Consider the following 13,848-nt stretch of genomic DNA (forward strand, 5'->3'; position numbering starts at 1 on the left):
ATAGAGGTCCAAAGTTTATCGTTTTTTTCAAGATGGCGCCCGCACCACGTGACCAATGACGTCATAATTATAACGTGATTGTGCTATCAAAAAAGATACATACTGTGGTGAAAATTTTGTGTCGATCGGACTTAGTCTCCCAGAGAAAATGGTTTTTAAAGCGAAAAAGGGTGCAAAATGCCGGCGGAAAAAGAAAAAGAATAAATAATAATAAATAAACAGAAGAAAAACAATAGGGTACCCTGTACTCACAGGGTACCCTAATAAAAGATTCAATCAAGATTTTGTGTTTTATATTTGGTAATCAAACCCAAGCGAGGCAGTTTAAAGGCAAATACACCACCACTGAGTTCTCCTTTCAACCCAGAATTATTACTGCTGCCTCATTACGACACCACTGCATTCTTCTCTTTCACATCTACCTACCAATTTTGTAGTTGAAGTTTAGCCTACTTGTGAAGATCAGCCATTTCCAGCGGTTGTTTACCTTAGATTTGTTTGCTCTAAACACCTTCAACGGTCAAGTTCAAATCCCATCTTGCTTCATTTGGTGTGAGTTGCATGTGGAATTCATCGAATAGACTTAATCGCGTTACATTACACTATGACAGCACCAGGCAATGCCTAAAGAAATGGAGTTGTGAGAACAATGTTGCCTTGATTCTATGATTGAGGCCCAAAGTCCGCTGAATCTGGCTGTACTTTACAGATCACAAGATCGGCAATTCTTACCTCGAGATTTTGGTCATTGACTTTTTCAGCTATTTTTTATAAGTGTTCCTTGATACCTGGTAGTAAAGATTTCTTTTGGTATTTATATCCTACTCAACAGAAATATGAAGTGTATAATCATGGATATTATAAACAAGATGTTGATTGAAGTATGCTTCATCACCATGGTAAGTCAGCAAGGAGAAGCTGATGTTTTTGGCATTAACCCTTCTTCAGAGCAAAAGAAGGGTTAACACCTCAAACGTCAACTTATCCTTGCTTCCCATGGCAGTTGGCATACCTCAATCGACTCCCTATTCATTTCGTCCATTGTTCTACCTGTCTGCCAACACAGATCGACATGAGCCTTCACTACCAAGACTAGATATTCATTTTTCAGGAACATGAAGTGGTCTGTCTCAACCATATTGTGTGTGCTTTGTTTCACAGGTTTACTTATGGTATGGGTCGTGGCCTTTGGTTGCCTTATAGCAAGAGCCTCGTGGTGCCTCCCATGGAACTTGACGTAAGCCCTCTGGCCGGTTGCCGCACAGATCTTTCGGTGACGGAGGAACCTGCACAGGTCAGGTGAGGCTTTCCACAAATCATTGTTAATCAGTTGATCGAAGGTGTTGCTGATATAAGTTGAATTAAAAAAAAAAAATTTTTTTACTGCAAGCTGACAATGAACTCAAGTCTTCAAAGAAGATTAAAATAATTAAATGGACCATCTTTTGGAAGAAAAAGTTTCCTTCAAATCGAAATTTCAGAATAATTTTCACTCTTCACTTTCAAACAATATTAAAAATCCTGGACGTTCAGACACTTGAGGAAAGTTATTTGATGTGCTCGAGAAGAGACAGAGTTGAAGGAAAGTTCATCTCATCTAATAAGTGTGTGTGTGTGTGTCTCCTCCATAACTCCAAAACCATGAAACCTGGCAGCATGAAACTTTGCATGCATACTAAGGGAACTCCAAGGAAGTGCATGACTGAAATTGGGTGTTTGGGTTAATAAAAACACCCCTTTTGAAGATAATTAACGGCCTTACTCAATGAAATCCTTGATCAGGCACGTCCTTGGACACCCTCGGAAACTCGACGGTGTTCCTAATTCGACATTTGGCTCGGCCATTTCAAACATGCTTCGATTTGGAAACACGATCTACTCTTACGGACTAATTAAAGTATATAATCGAAATGTTATGTCACATTTGAGAATCGGATCTGATGAACAAAATAAGTGTTGAAACCTGGAGTGATATCCGAAAAATTAATAAGAAATTAGCGATTTTTTAAAAAAACTTCGTGCATTCATTGAAGCAAAACATTAAACTGAACTTTTTCTCCTGTTCAGACGATTGTATTGAGTGAAGAAAAAAATCATGGGATGTGCAGAAAATGTAGATGCATTGAGTGAAACGCCGTGCTTCATTACCTGCTTTTGGATTCCAAGACAGCACAGTCCACAGGAGTCCTTTTTTCGGTAATTACATACGCAGTTTGTTGTTTCCGTTTTGGACGATTTGCTAACATTACAAAATATGAATATAAATATGCTATTTTAGCTCCGCCAATATATTAATCGTCGATAGTTTCTGCGAAGAGGTACGTAGACAGTACACGTGGATGTGGTAGAAACGGGAACAAATGATTCTCCGTGGGGTGTGTGCGTGCCTGTTCTTGGTTACGTGTGTGCGGTGCGCGGGTCTCGGGGTGCGTGATCTGAACTCGAACTCGGGCCCATGGTGCGTGGCACTGGAGGAGGTTATGCGGCCGTCTCACGAACCATGTGCTTCTGCAGCGCCGAAGTCTGGTAGGGAGCGGATGTGCTGCGGCATCGAAGCCACATGAAACGTGCCACCGTGCAGTGTGTGTGTTGGGAAATCCATGCATATATGCGAGTAGCAGGTTGAGTATATCGCTGATGCATATGCATGTTTAGCATGGACCGTGAGGAGGTTGGAGGTATTTGTCGGGGGGGGGGGGTGTTCATGCAGGCCTTTACCAAATAGATAATGTGGAAATTTAGTTTGCGTGAATTGTTGTACTCTGTACGCTGTGATAAAACAACTTGGAAACAAAATTTCGGACTTACCATGGCTAGGGGGTGCAGATAGCCGATGATCACCACAAAGATCTTAGATTGGAGCCGATCCGTTGGATATCCAAAGTGGTCCTTCTATGTGTTGAGTCGCTGTATCGTGTCAATGCCCAATGATGAGCTCGTTATACAAATGTGACATCAAGTGATCGAAAGTAGTCAATAAAAAAAAAAAAAAAAATCAGAGTCACGGTTCATGTCGAATATTCTTGACGTGAAAAAGGCGTGAAAAAGTGAGCCAACTAGGCTGAGTTGGCAAAAACCAGAACGAGGCGGAATGTTGGTTTGGTTAAATCAAAACCAAATGTTAAAACCAAGAGCATAAAGTTCCAGCCTTATTTCATTCAACAATTCAACAAAACGCGGACTTGCAAAGAGAATCCCGTTGAATAGTAAAGAGAAAAAACTAAAACCCACTTACTCAAACACGACTAGAAATCTCAACCACTGACCTTCTAAAAACGACTTCCAATTTGCCCACCAGTCTATGTGATGTAACTCATCAGAACTGGCTATAATACAGTCATGTGATGTAGGGCCAGGAAAAGGTTTGCGCATGCTCACTCTTGTAAGGCAGGTTACTGCAACAGCATTAGTTTTGTTTTTTTTTTACATGGTACCGCCCGGTTTATATAGAACACATGGCACTGCCCGGTCTATAGGTTAGAAAGAAAACGCTGCTATTTTGGCGCGTTGTATCACCGGGGTAATGCCCTGGTATGCTGCCTTCCCATTCCCTCCCCTCAAATTGCCTTCCCATTCCCTCCCCTCAAACTGCTTTCCCATTCCCTTCCCTCACACTGCCTTCCCATTCTCTCTCCTCATGCTGCCCCCCTTTCCACGCTCTGCCTTTTGCCTCCCCTTCCCACCCCCGGTGCTGCATCCTCTGCCGCCCCCCCCCGGTGCTGGCTTCCACTCCCCTCACGCTTCCTCCCATCACTCTCATGCAGCTTTCCACCCCCTGACGCTGCCCCCTCCCAACCCCCCTCTACCACCATACAACTCTACAGAGGTCGAGGAGAGGAAGGAGTGTCAAATAATGTGCCAATTGGCCAAATGAAAGGGTTTTTTAATTATAATTTTTTTAATTTAATTTTATTTATATTTTCTCAACAGTCGGAACTGCTGCTCATATGAATTCAGTTTTTACAAAGCAATGAATTGCCAGATCATGGCAAGATAACCCAGAAATACGCATCATCGCTCTGAACTGTCTTGCCTGGGTTCGTATCCCGACTCAGCTATAAACTGTCATCCCGGTATTTCACAGGCAGAGTGATTCATCAATGTGTGTGCCTCTCTCGGATGGACGTTCAGTTGGGTGTCACTTCTGCCAGAATGCCCCCCTCCTCCTCTGCTCCATCCCTTCAATCCTCACTCCACACTCCCTCTCCTCTCACCCCTATCCCACCCCTCTCTCCCACCCCTCTCTCCCACCCCTCTCTCCCACCCCTCTCTCCCACCCCTCTCTCCCACCCCTCTCTCCCACCCCTCTCTCCCACCCCTCTCTCCCACCCCTCTCTTCCCCACCCCTCTCTTCCCCACCCCTCTCTTCCCCACCCCTCTCTTCCCCACCCCTCTCTTCCCCACCCCTCTCTTCCCCACCCCTCTCTTCCCCACCCCTCTCTTCCCCACCCCTCTCTTCCCCACCCCTCTCTTCCCCACCCCTCTCTTCCCCACCCCTCTCTTCCCCACCCCTCTCTTCCCCACCCCTCTCTTCCCCACCCCTCTCTTCCCCACCCCTCTCTTCCCCACCCCTCTCTTCCCCACCCCTCTCTTCCCCACTTCTCTCTCTCACACCCTTCTGCCTTCTTTCTTCCACCCCTGTTCCTCTCTCTACCACCCCTATTCCTCTCATCCCCTCCACACCCCTCTCTCCCACCCCTATCCCTTCTTTCTCCCACCCCTATTCCACTCTCTACCACCCCTATTCCTCTCATCCCTCCTCTCCCTCTCTCTCCCACCCCTGTCCCTCTCTCTCCCACCCCTGTCCCTCTCTCTCCCACCCCTGTCCCTCTCTCTCTCCCACCCCTGTCCCTCTCTCTCCCACCCCTGTCCCTCTCTCTCCCCCCCCTGTCCCCCTCTCTCCCACCCCTGTCCCTCTCTCTCCCACCCCTGACCCTCTCTCTCCCACCCCTGACCCTCTCTCTCCCACCCCTGTCCCTCTCTCTCCCACCCCTGTCCCTCTCTCTCCCACCCCTGTCCCTCTCTCTCCCACCCCTGTCCCTCTCTCTCCCACCCCTGTCCCTCTCTCTCCCACCCCTGTCCCTCTCTCGCCCACCCCTATCCCTCTCTCGCCCACCCCTATCCCTCTCTCTCCCACCCATATTCTTTTCTCTCTCACCCCTATCCCTCTCTCTCCCACCCCTATCCCTCTCTCTCCCACCCCTATCCCTCTCTCTCCCACCCCTATCCCTCTCTCTCCCACCCCTATCCCTCTCTCTCCCACCCCTATCCCTCTCTCTCTCCCACCCCTATCCCTCTCTCTCCCACCCCTATCCCTCTCTCTCCCACCCCTATCCCTCTCTCTCCCCCCCCTATCCCTCTCTCTCCCACCCCTATCCCTCTCTCTCCCACCCCTATCCCTCTCTCTCCCACCCCTATCCCTCTCTCTCCCACCCCTATCCCTCGCTCTCACAGGAGAGTGGCCGTACCCCCCTGAATTGACAGAACTGTGCAGCGGCCGCAGAGTTTCTGAGGTGGCCTCAGGGTGGCCCTACGCCATATGGCTATCTTTTACAGGCCTTAGGGGTCTCCATGGAATTAGAGCGCGGAGTTATAACTTTTCTCATTTCTAGATTGGCCGTAGCAATTCAACAAGCCGTAGCCATGACGTAGATGTGTTCCACGTCGACCATACGTAGGGCGTACTGTGGGCTTGCGTTATTCGTGCGGCTGCCGTAGGCTCTTATCAATGAAAAATGAATTTTGCCAACCCCCAAAAAATTACGGCGGCCGCACTATTTCCACGGTCGCCGTAGGGTAGTCCTAAGGCGTCCCTGTGTTCAACGTACGGTGGCCTTACGGTCTGTGTGACTACCTGCGGGCAACGCACGGTCGACGCACGGTTCCCCTACGCCCGCCGTGGGTCCTACGTATGGCCTCCGTGGCAGTCTGCGTCGACCGTGTGCTACCGCTAGAGATCGGAGTATAGGTGTTTGCCACCAGTGTTGGGCACAAAAGCGATAATCCGATAACAGATAATTATCGAAGTTTACTTTTTTTATCGGAAATTAACTTCCATTTATCGTTATCGGACCAGTTAACTTCCGATAACTCGATTTTTTTTTTTTAGTCCCATAATGTCCGTTAATTTTTTGTCCGATAACATTTTTATCGCTTCCGGGTCGCATTTCGCCGAACTAATTAATTATCAATGAGGATCAAAATGTACATGATTATAGATTACTTGTTTTACAAGATAATTCTGAATCAGGCCGCCGCATGAAGAAAAATGGAAGAAGAAGAAGAAGAAGAAGAAGAAGAAGAAGCCTTGCAATGGCGACTTCCTCAGCCATTCGGCTGCTCGGCTCTGCAGGTTCTGGGTTCGGTCAAGGTTGGGAAACACGAAAAATAAAAACATATGTGACTGCTACATTGTGTGACTGGAAATACTGCGGCCGCCCTATAATTGCTAGTGGCCGTAGATTTTGGAGACCCTACTATTGGTGTAGCCAGAGGTCCAAAAGTGATGAGGTGAAGAGGTCGGGGGTGGGGGGTATTGTCCTATTTCGGTATTGTGATAGGAGTGGAGATAAGAGTATTCAGAGCACTGCCGGGTAGCTTTGATAGTTTACTCCCCAGGGAGCTCAGATGGCCAGAGGGCTCAGGCCAGATCATATTTCAGGAAATGAGCGACGAGGCAACTGCCTCGTCTGCCTCACCCTGGCTACGCCCTTACCTACGGCCGCCGAGCCAAATGTGACTGAAGCATAACTCTGCCACCGATGGTGAGGGAGGTTATGTTTTCACTCCTTTCTGTCTATCTGTTTGTCTGTGTACAGGATGTCTCAAAAAGTCGTGGACGGATCCGGATGAAATTTTGTGGACAGTTTTGGTGTCTGACAAGGACGAAGTGATTAGATTTTGGTGAAAATCCGGATCTGACTGCGAGAAATTTTGAAGTGATTCTTCACCATTGAGAGATAGGGCGAAACCGATATATATAGCACGATATCTCAAAAAGTTGTCGACGGATCCGGATGAAACTTGGTGGACAGGTTGGATGTGTTGCAGGGACGAATTGATTTGACTTTAGTAAAGATCCGAATCCGGATCTGGATACGAGAATTATTTAATTTCTGAAGTGGTTCTTCACCATTGAGAGATCGGGCTAAAAACGATACTGTAATGTAGAGCATATTTCAAAAATGTAACGGGCCCGATATGTTCTCGTGGATCAGGCATTATGTGGCCGAGGTTTGCGCTTTACCGAGTTCCCTTCCACTTCATGCTGAGACAGGCCCAGTAGATCACGTTAGTTCTGTTCTTGTGGGTTGGGCTTCCCTCAAGTATGCCTGGTGTTGGCTTAATGGTCAAGGTGGCGAGCTTGGGATTCTACGGTCTTGAAAGCAAATCCTGCTTGGCTGTTGAATTAATACCAGGTGGGGTTGACTCAGCCTGTCGTCCTTCCGAGGTTGGCAAAATGAGTACCAGCTTGCTGTGATGATTGTGCCATTCGAGTATCCTGTGTTGGAGTAACGACCCGTCCAGGATTGTGCCCAATAGACCAAGACACTGCTTCGGCAGCATCAACACTCTGTACAGAGTATGGTCCCGATGGATGGATGGATGGATGGGCTTCCCTCTTGTGCTGCGATTAATACGTCTTACATGTAACGACATGTCACTGCAAAGCAAGAGCCGTGCTACATTTGGCATTTTATGCCTTCTTGTATGACTGTCAGAAGCTCCCATTGTCTGCTGACATGAGTGGGACTTTAATTTATCACGATCAAGCATTGTACCGGGAAGCAAAAGTTTAGTGTTAAAGTTCAGTCGAATTTCAAAAGGCTTATCCAGTTATCTTTTAGTTACTGACAACCTCCATGAAGTTTAAATCTTCCATACATTTCAGCTGGTGCCATTTCATTATTATTGAAGTGATAGCATGTCCTGGTAACAGGTTTCACTAGTTTAACCTAGTTACTATCGGGTGTTCGATTTGAGGCCTTAATTAGATGATACATTCTGTATTAGCCTTGCAGGGAACCATGCTCCGTGGAAAGCTCTCTTTGAAATCCCAGGCAATGGGCGAGATGCTCTGAAACACCGAATGCCGTGTAAAGTCCATCTTTGCAAAGCTTGATGTGACTTGCACAATCCTATTTTCTCGGACAGGTGCAGCCATTGGAGGTCTTGGATTGTCCAGCTTAGCTCAAGAAAGTCGTTCGACCCATGGAGGTGTGGTGGATAATGCAAACGGCGACAATGTAATTATTCCATCAGTCAGCGGAGCAACCACGCGGAGCAATCTCGCAATCGGCTCTGTTGTTGTGACTGCGTGAAGACAGGAGAAAGGAATAAACAAATGGCCATTGTAAATTGTTTTTGATTTGCTCGGAGTGAGAAGGAAAAGAAATCTCTTCCCATTAGGCTCCGCGGCCGAGAATCCTTAAAAAGCAATGAGCAGGAAGGCCCTTAATTGAGATGCACAAAAAAAAACATTTGAGATGTGTTCTGTTGAATCACATTAAGTGTGCATTTATAGCTATTAGCATCGAATCATTTTCAAAGCTGGTGTCATATTTTCAAAACATGCCTTTTCCATAAAAGCTGCAACAGGAGGCGTTCTAATCCATTACTTATGACGTTAAAATTGGTTCCGCAGGTATTGTTGCAGCATGCCAGTAAAATTGACCCGTGCCGTGCCTCAGAATTGTGAGCGGTGTGCTTTTTTTTTTTCTGATTTGATCTGGTGTAATGTCTGTTTGCTTAATGAGTGTAATTTGTTTCCTCTTGTTGAGAAGCTCTCGACAGGCTGCTCTGCCAGTCTGACTGGCTTTAATTTTTACCCTGGCAGGGTGGCCTCACCGAGCTCTAAATGGCTGCCGAAAAGCCACGTCACATGGTTGGCACCACTTTTGTTTCTCGCTTTAAGATGGAGTTTAATCCTTGATGATCAAGCTGCGGGTTAAGTCTTGGTCGAAGACGTATCTGTTTTGAAATCGTGCAATGCTGCATGTCTTATGATAAAAATTTCACGTCTCGATGTTTAAAGTCTACAGCTCGGCTCGGAAGATATCTTGCCAAGCAGTAGATTGCAAACCCCAATAGCAATCACGGTGCCAGCTTCCACATTCTCCATCTTCTTGTAACATCCTGTGGCTCAGCACGCTTGGTCACCCAGCCATTACTGGCGACAGCGAATGCCTCCGACGCGAGTCGGTGCAGGGCCCGCGAGCTCGGCGTGGCGCAGAACCCTGCAGAAAGGCGCAAGCTGTTCGTTGGTAATTAAACGTTGCTGATGCATTTAAAAACTCTCACAAACTAACCCTCCATAGTGGTGTTGGAAAATCGTTAAGACTCTCACCATAAACTTGCTGAGGCATAACACTGCTGGATGAGCCAGCTTTTGTGGCCAAACATTTTTGTAAGGAAAATGACAACACATCAATTTCATTGAACCACTTTGGAGAACTCCTCTCCAATTAGTATTTTATCTATTTATGGGTGTCTTATCCATTCACTCATTTGTTTGCTTTTTATCCCGATTTAGTTTGTCATTATGGTTTGAAAAGTCGAATTGCACATTTATTGTTGTTCTGACTCCAAATTAATATGTTACGTTTCGAACATTATTAACTTTTCAATGAGCAATTTCCCCATGACGTACTTTTCCAAAAACAGATTACTACAAACTTCAGGATCTGAATCCTTTGCTCGGTTGACCAAGGTCCTTGACTGACGGACGTGGCTTTCTTTGCTCAGTGTATTGTGTCATTACAGTTGGAAATGCTACGCAATGACTGAACTCCTGAATAATTTGAGTAATTTCTCGTACTTGTTGGGGAATATCTTTATGGATGGATTAGTTGTCTACCTGGAGGAAGCGTCGCTATCGATACCACCATCAACACCACCAACAACAATAGCCTGACATTTTGTGTCGTTCCTATCAGCTTGAACTTCACTGTTCACACTAATTGCTTAATATCTGACGATATCTATTTTCTTCGTTAATGCCTTTGGTTAGCTGATTTGTTGTTGCCGTCTTAGCTTATAGCGCATGCCCCTCGTTCCTTTGTCATCTCATTCTTCCATTAGCCTGGCCCCCGGTTGGATGTTCGGCTCCATTCCCATTTCTTTGTTGGTTTGTACATTGTCTCCAAATATCCTTGTAATTCATGTTAAAGTGCAGTTATGTATTTTTGTGTGCTCATCCTGAATTAGATCGACACAATGACCATTTTCCTTCAATCTCTTTCATTTTTCAGGAGGTCTGTATACTGGGTTAGGGTAGACTGTATCAGCCAAGTTTGTTGAATCTGTGACATTCACACGCCACGCCATGGACGCCTGAAGAAAAGTGATTTTCTGTCGAGAACTATCTGCGGACAAATTCGTTCTTACAGACGAGGCGTCTGGTCTGCGCACATTTTTCAACAAGGAAAGCACCCCAACAAGTCTCAAATTCAAAGGTTTGTAAAAAAAATTTAGACAGCATTGCACAGTCTTGAATATTAATTCACCAATCACAGGAGGCCACCTTGGCCGACTAAAATCGGGAAGGTCTCCCGACAACATTGCCGCCGTTGTTGACGCAGTCGGCCGCAGTCCCAAGGGCACCGCTGGCAAGAGCTCAACATCAACAAAGGAAGCTTGAGGAGAATTCAGATAATGGTGCACACAAATCATCAATAAGTTTGCTCGACGTGTGGCTCTCGGCGTTTACCGAAATGATGCCCATTTGGGAGCATATCATCAAATATTGACGTCTTCAGTAATTCCATTGTATAATTGTTACATTTCCTTGTAGATTGCTCAACATTTTCAGCGATAGCCTGACGATGAGTGAGCAGTGCATTCTGCAAATTTTGTTAAGTTTGATTGGATAATATTAAAGTTATTAAACTTTTCCCAGGGCCCACTTTTTTAGGGTCACTGTCTATACAAGCTCTACCATGAGTTTAGACCAGTGATCTTCACTATTTTTTGAGGAGGCCACTTTTGCTGATAACACATCAGTGTGAGAGCCGCCATACCAGCTGCAGGACTCCATAATGGCTGCTACTAGGCCTCGCCTCCACGTACTCGTCTTTGTTGTGCTTAACTTGGCTGCAAGCGTAATTGTTTATATACTTGGACAACCATATCCTGATTTAATGATGTTACTTTTATGCTTCATGTTGTAACACTCATTTGAAACCATTGGGTCAGTTTGATAGTATTTAAGGTGGATTATGATGGGGGGTGTTTTTACATTTGTGTATTACACTGAACAACAAAATTTTTTTACTGGAGATGTGTAAAGTAATTTAGACTAATTTGGGTACGCTGATTTCAAAAATCATAACCGTTTTGCTGTATCACGTCACGATTTTCAGTAACAGAAATATTCCCATTGCCTAGAAATCAGGATTTCAATGAAATTTACAAAAATTCATTTATTCATTTATTTCATCATGAATGCTTCAAAATTATAGAAATTACAGAAAAACTCCACTAGAATGTAATTAAAAATGCTTTAGGCATTTGGCTTTGCGTTTGTGCTGCTCTGTGTCAGTTTCACGATGCAGGAACCAGCAGAAATCGCCCATCATGTTCGGGTTGTGCCGCCCTTGGTAACGCGTCTCCATGAGTGAAATCTCTTGGTGGAATCGCTCGCCGTGCTCATCCGAGACTGCTCCCAAGTTGTCAGGGAAGAAGTTCAGGTGCTGGTGTAGGAAATGGATTTTCAGGGACATCCTGGAGCCAAGTTTCCTGAAGGACTCCAGCAGCTGCTGCACTATTTCTTCATAGTTGTCCGCGCGCTCGTTCCCCAAGAAGTTGTCCGTCACAGCTTTGAAGCTCCTCCACGCTGCCAGCTCTTTGGGGTTTAGAGTTGTCGGAAAAGTTTCGTCCTTCATAATCTGTCGGATTTGCGGTCCAACAAAGACACCAGCCTTGATCTTGGCCTCCGACAAGGTGTTGCCAAACTTTTCCTTGAGGTATAAAAACCCACGCCCATTCAGATCCATTGCCCGTACAAAACTTTTCATCAAGCCGAGCTTTATGTGGAGTGGTGGAAGGAAAACCTTGGCTGGGTCGACAAGGGCGACATGCTTCACGTTGTGTCGACCAGGTACATGCTCTTTTCGCTCTTCCCAATCTTTCTTCGTCCAGTGATTCTTGTCGTCTCTGCTATCCCAGAGACAAAGGAAGCACATGTATTTCGTGTAGCCTGACTGCAGCCCTAACAACAGCGCCACCACTTTCAAGTCTCCGCAGATGTGCCAGTTGAAGTCATTGTACTTGATGGAATCAAGCAGCTGCCGCATAGTCTCATAGGTCTCTGTCATGCCGAACGCGTGAGCCAGTGGGACTGATGGTTTCTCGTTGCCATTGTGGAGCAAAACAGCCTTCAAGCTGTTCTTCCCCGAGTCGATGAAGAGGCGCCAGTGTGCAGGATCGTGATCACACCCAAGTTCTTTCAACAGACCGTTGATGTCACTGCAGAATGTCATCGTGTCTTCCATCTCAAAGAACTCAGCCATGTCTCTGTGACGTGCTCTGAACAAGGATATCTTGGTGTTAGGTTCAAGTAGATTCCACTGCTGCAGCCTTGATCCAAGCAGCTCTGCCTTCGCCTTTGACAGTGAGAGATCTCTTACAAGATCATTTAAGTCTCCCTGGTTCAGAAGGTGTGATTCTTGAGTGTCGGGTTCAAAAGGTTCATCATCACCATCCTCTTCACCACTGCTTACAGCTATGTTCTGATCAGCTGGAGGTGTTGGAACGGGGTTCTCGTCATCATGAGGCACAGGTTTACGAGCAGAGACGCAGTCAGCGTACTTGATGTGACCTTTATTCTTCTTGTTGAAGCCAGCGATGCTTGTGCAGCAGAAATAACAATCATCATGATGATTCTGCAGCTCACGCCATATCATGGGCACCGCAAATGGCATGCTCGCGCGCTTGCCCACCAACCACTGAGTCAAGGTTGTGTGACAGCTTGTGCAGCAGATGTGTGGTGCCCAGCTCTGTTCTTGGTCCCCCACCTTGCACCCGAAGTAGTGAAAGTAGGCGGCCTTCATTTTCACTGCTGTAGATATACTTCGCTGTTGATCTTTTTTGGTATACCGACCACAGACATAACAGAAGTTGTCAGGATGATTGGTACAGGAACGCCTACTCATCTTTATCTGAAAGAAAGAAATATAACACAAGTTAACAACAATTGTACGAAATAGACATGTTAAAGACGTATGTAAATTTCATTGAAATCCTGACTTCTAGGCAATGGGAATATTTCTGTTCCTCAAAATCCTGACGTGATACAGCAAAACGGTTATGATTTTTGAAATCAGCGTACCCAAATTAGTCTTAATCACTTTACACATCTCCAGTAAAAAAAAATTTTTGAAATTTGTTGTTCAGTGTTATCGGTCGCACGTCAGGAGCCTCACTTGAGGCCGCCAGGGGCTCGTGAGCTGTGCAATGAAGAACAGCGGTCGAGATAATTGCTACAAATAAAACTTTTGAAGGAAATATAAGTTGGTAAACTCTTGTTTTACGTCTGTTAAAGGTAATACAATTTTAGTTGTGAATTATTTGTTGGGGTTAAAAAATAAACATGTGGCTCATGGAAGAAACAAACGAAGAAAGAAACACAGACTGCGGAGAAGAGGTCTGTTTAATGGTGTTAAATGGTGAGGATAATGGAGATAAATTGGGTGGGTTAGTGAGGGGTGGACAAGCCATTGGGTGAGGATGGAAAATGACACAAGATGGTAGTGTGCGTGCTTCAAACTCTTGAGAGAAAAGCAGAATTGGACCAACATCTGGGACAATTCAACTGATGAGACAGAAAAAGACATGTTGGGTCGCAGATGA

At 45.7% G+C, this 13,848-nt stretch overlaps 1 protein-coding gene across 5 annotated transcripts in view; it reads left to right on the forward strand.

Annotated features, from left to right (window-relative positions):
- LOC147012574 (astrotactin-2-like) overlaps nucleotides 1-13,848 on the forward strand; it is a 954,475-nt gene that overhangs the window by 554,602 nt on the left and 386,025 nt on the right. For all 5 annotated transcript variants that reach the window (XM_085853556.1, XM_085853558.1, XM_085853557.1 and 2 more), the window contains one exon: nucleotides 1,162-1,299. In XM_085853556.1, coding sequence (XP_085709682.1) covers nucleotides 1,162-1,299 — 138 coding nt within the window. The remainder of the gene's footprint in view (nucleotides 1-1,161; nucleotides 1,300-13,848) is intronic.

Source organism: Eptatretus burgeri, chromosome 14, assembly GCF_056783735.1.
Source record: "Eptatretus burgeri isolate ZD-2024b chromosome 14, Ebu_testis_v1, whole genome shotgun sequence".
NCBI lineage: Eukaryota > Metazoa > Chordata > Myxini > Myxiniformes > Myxinidae > Eptatretus > Eptatretus burgeri.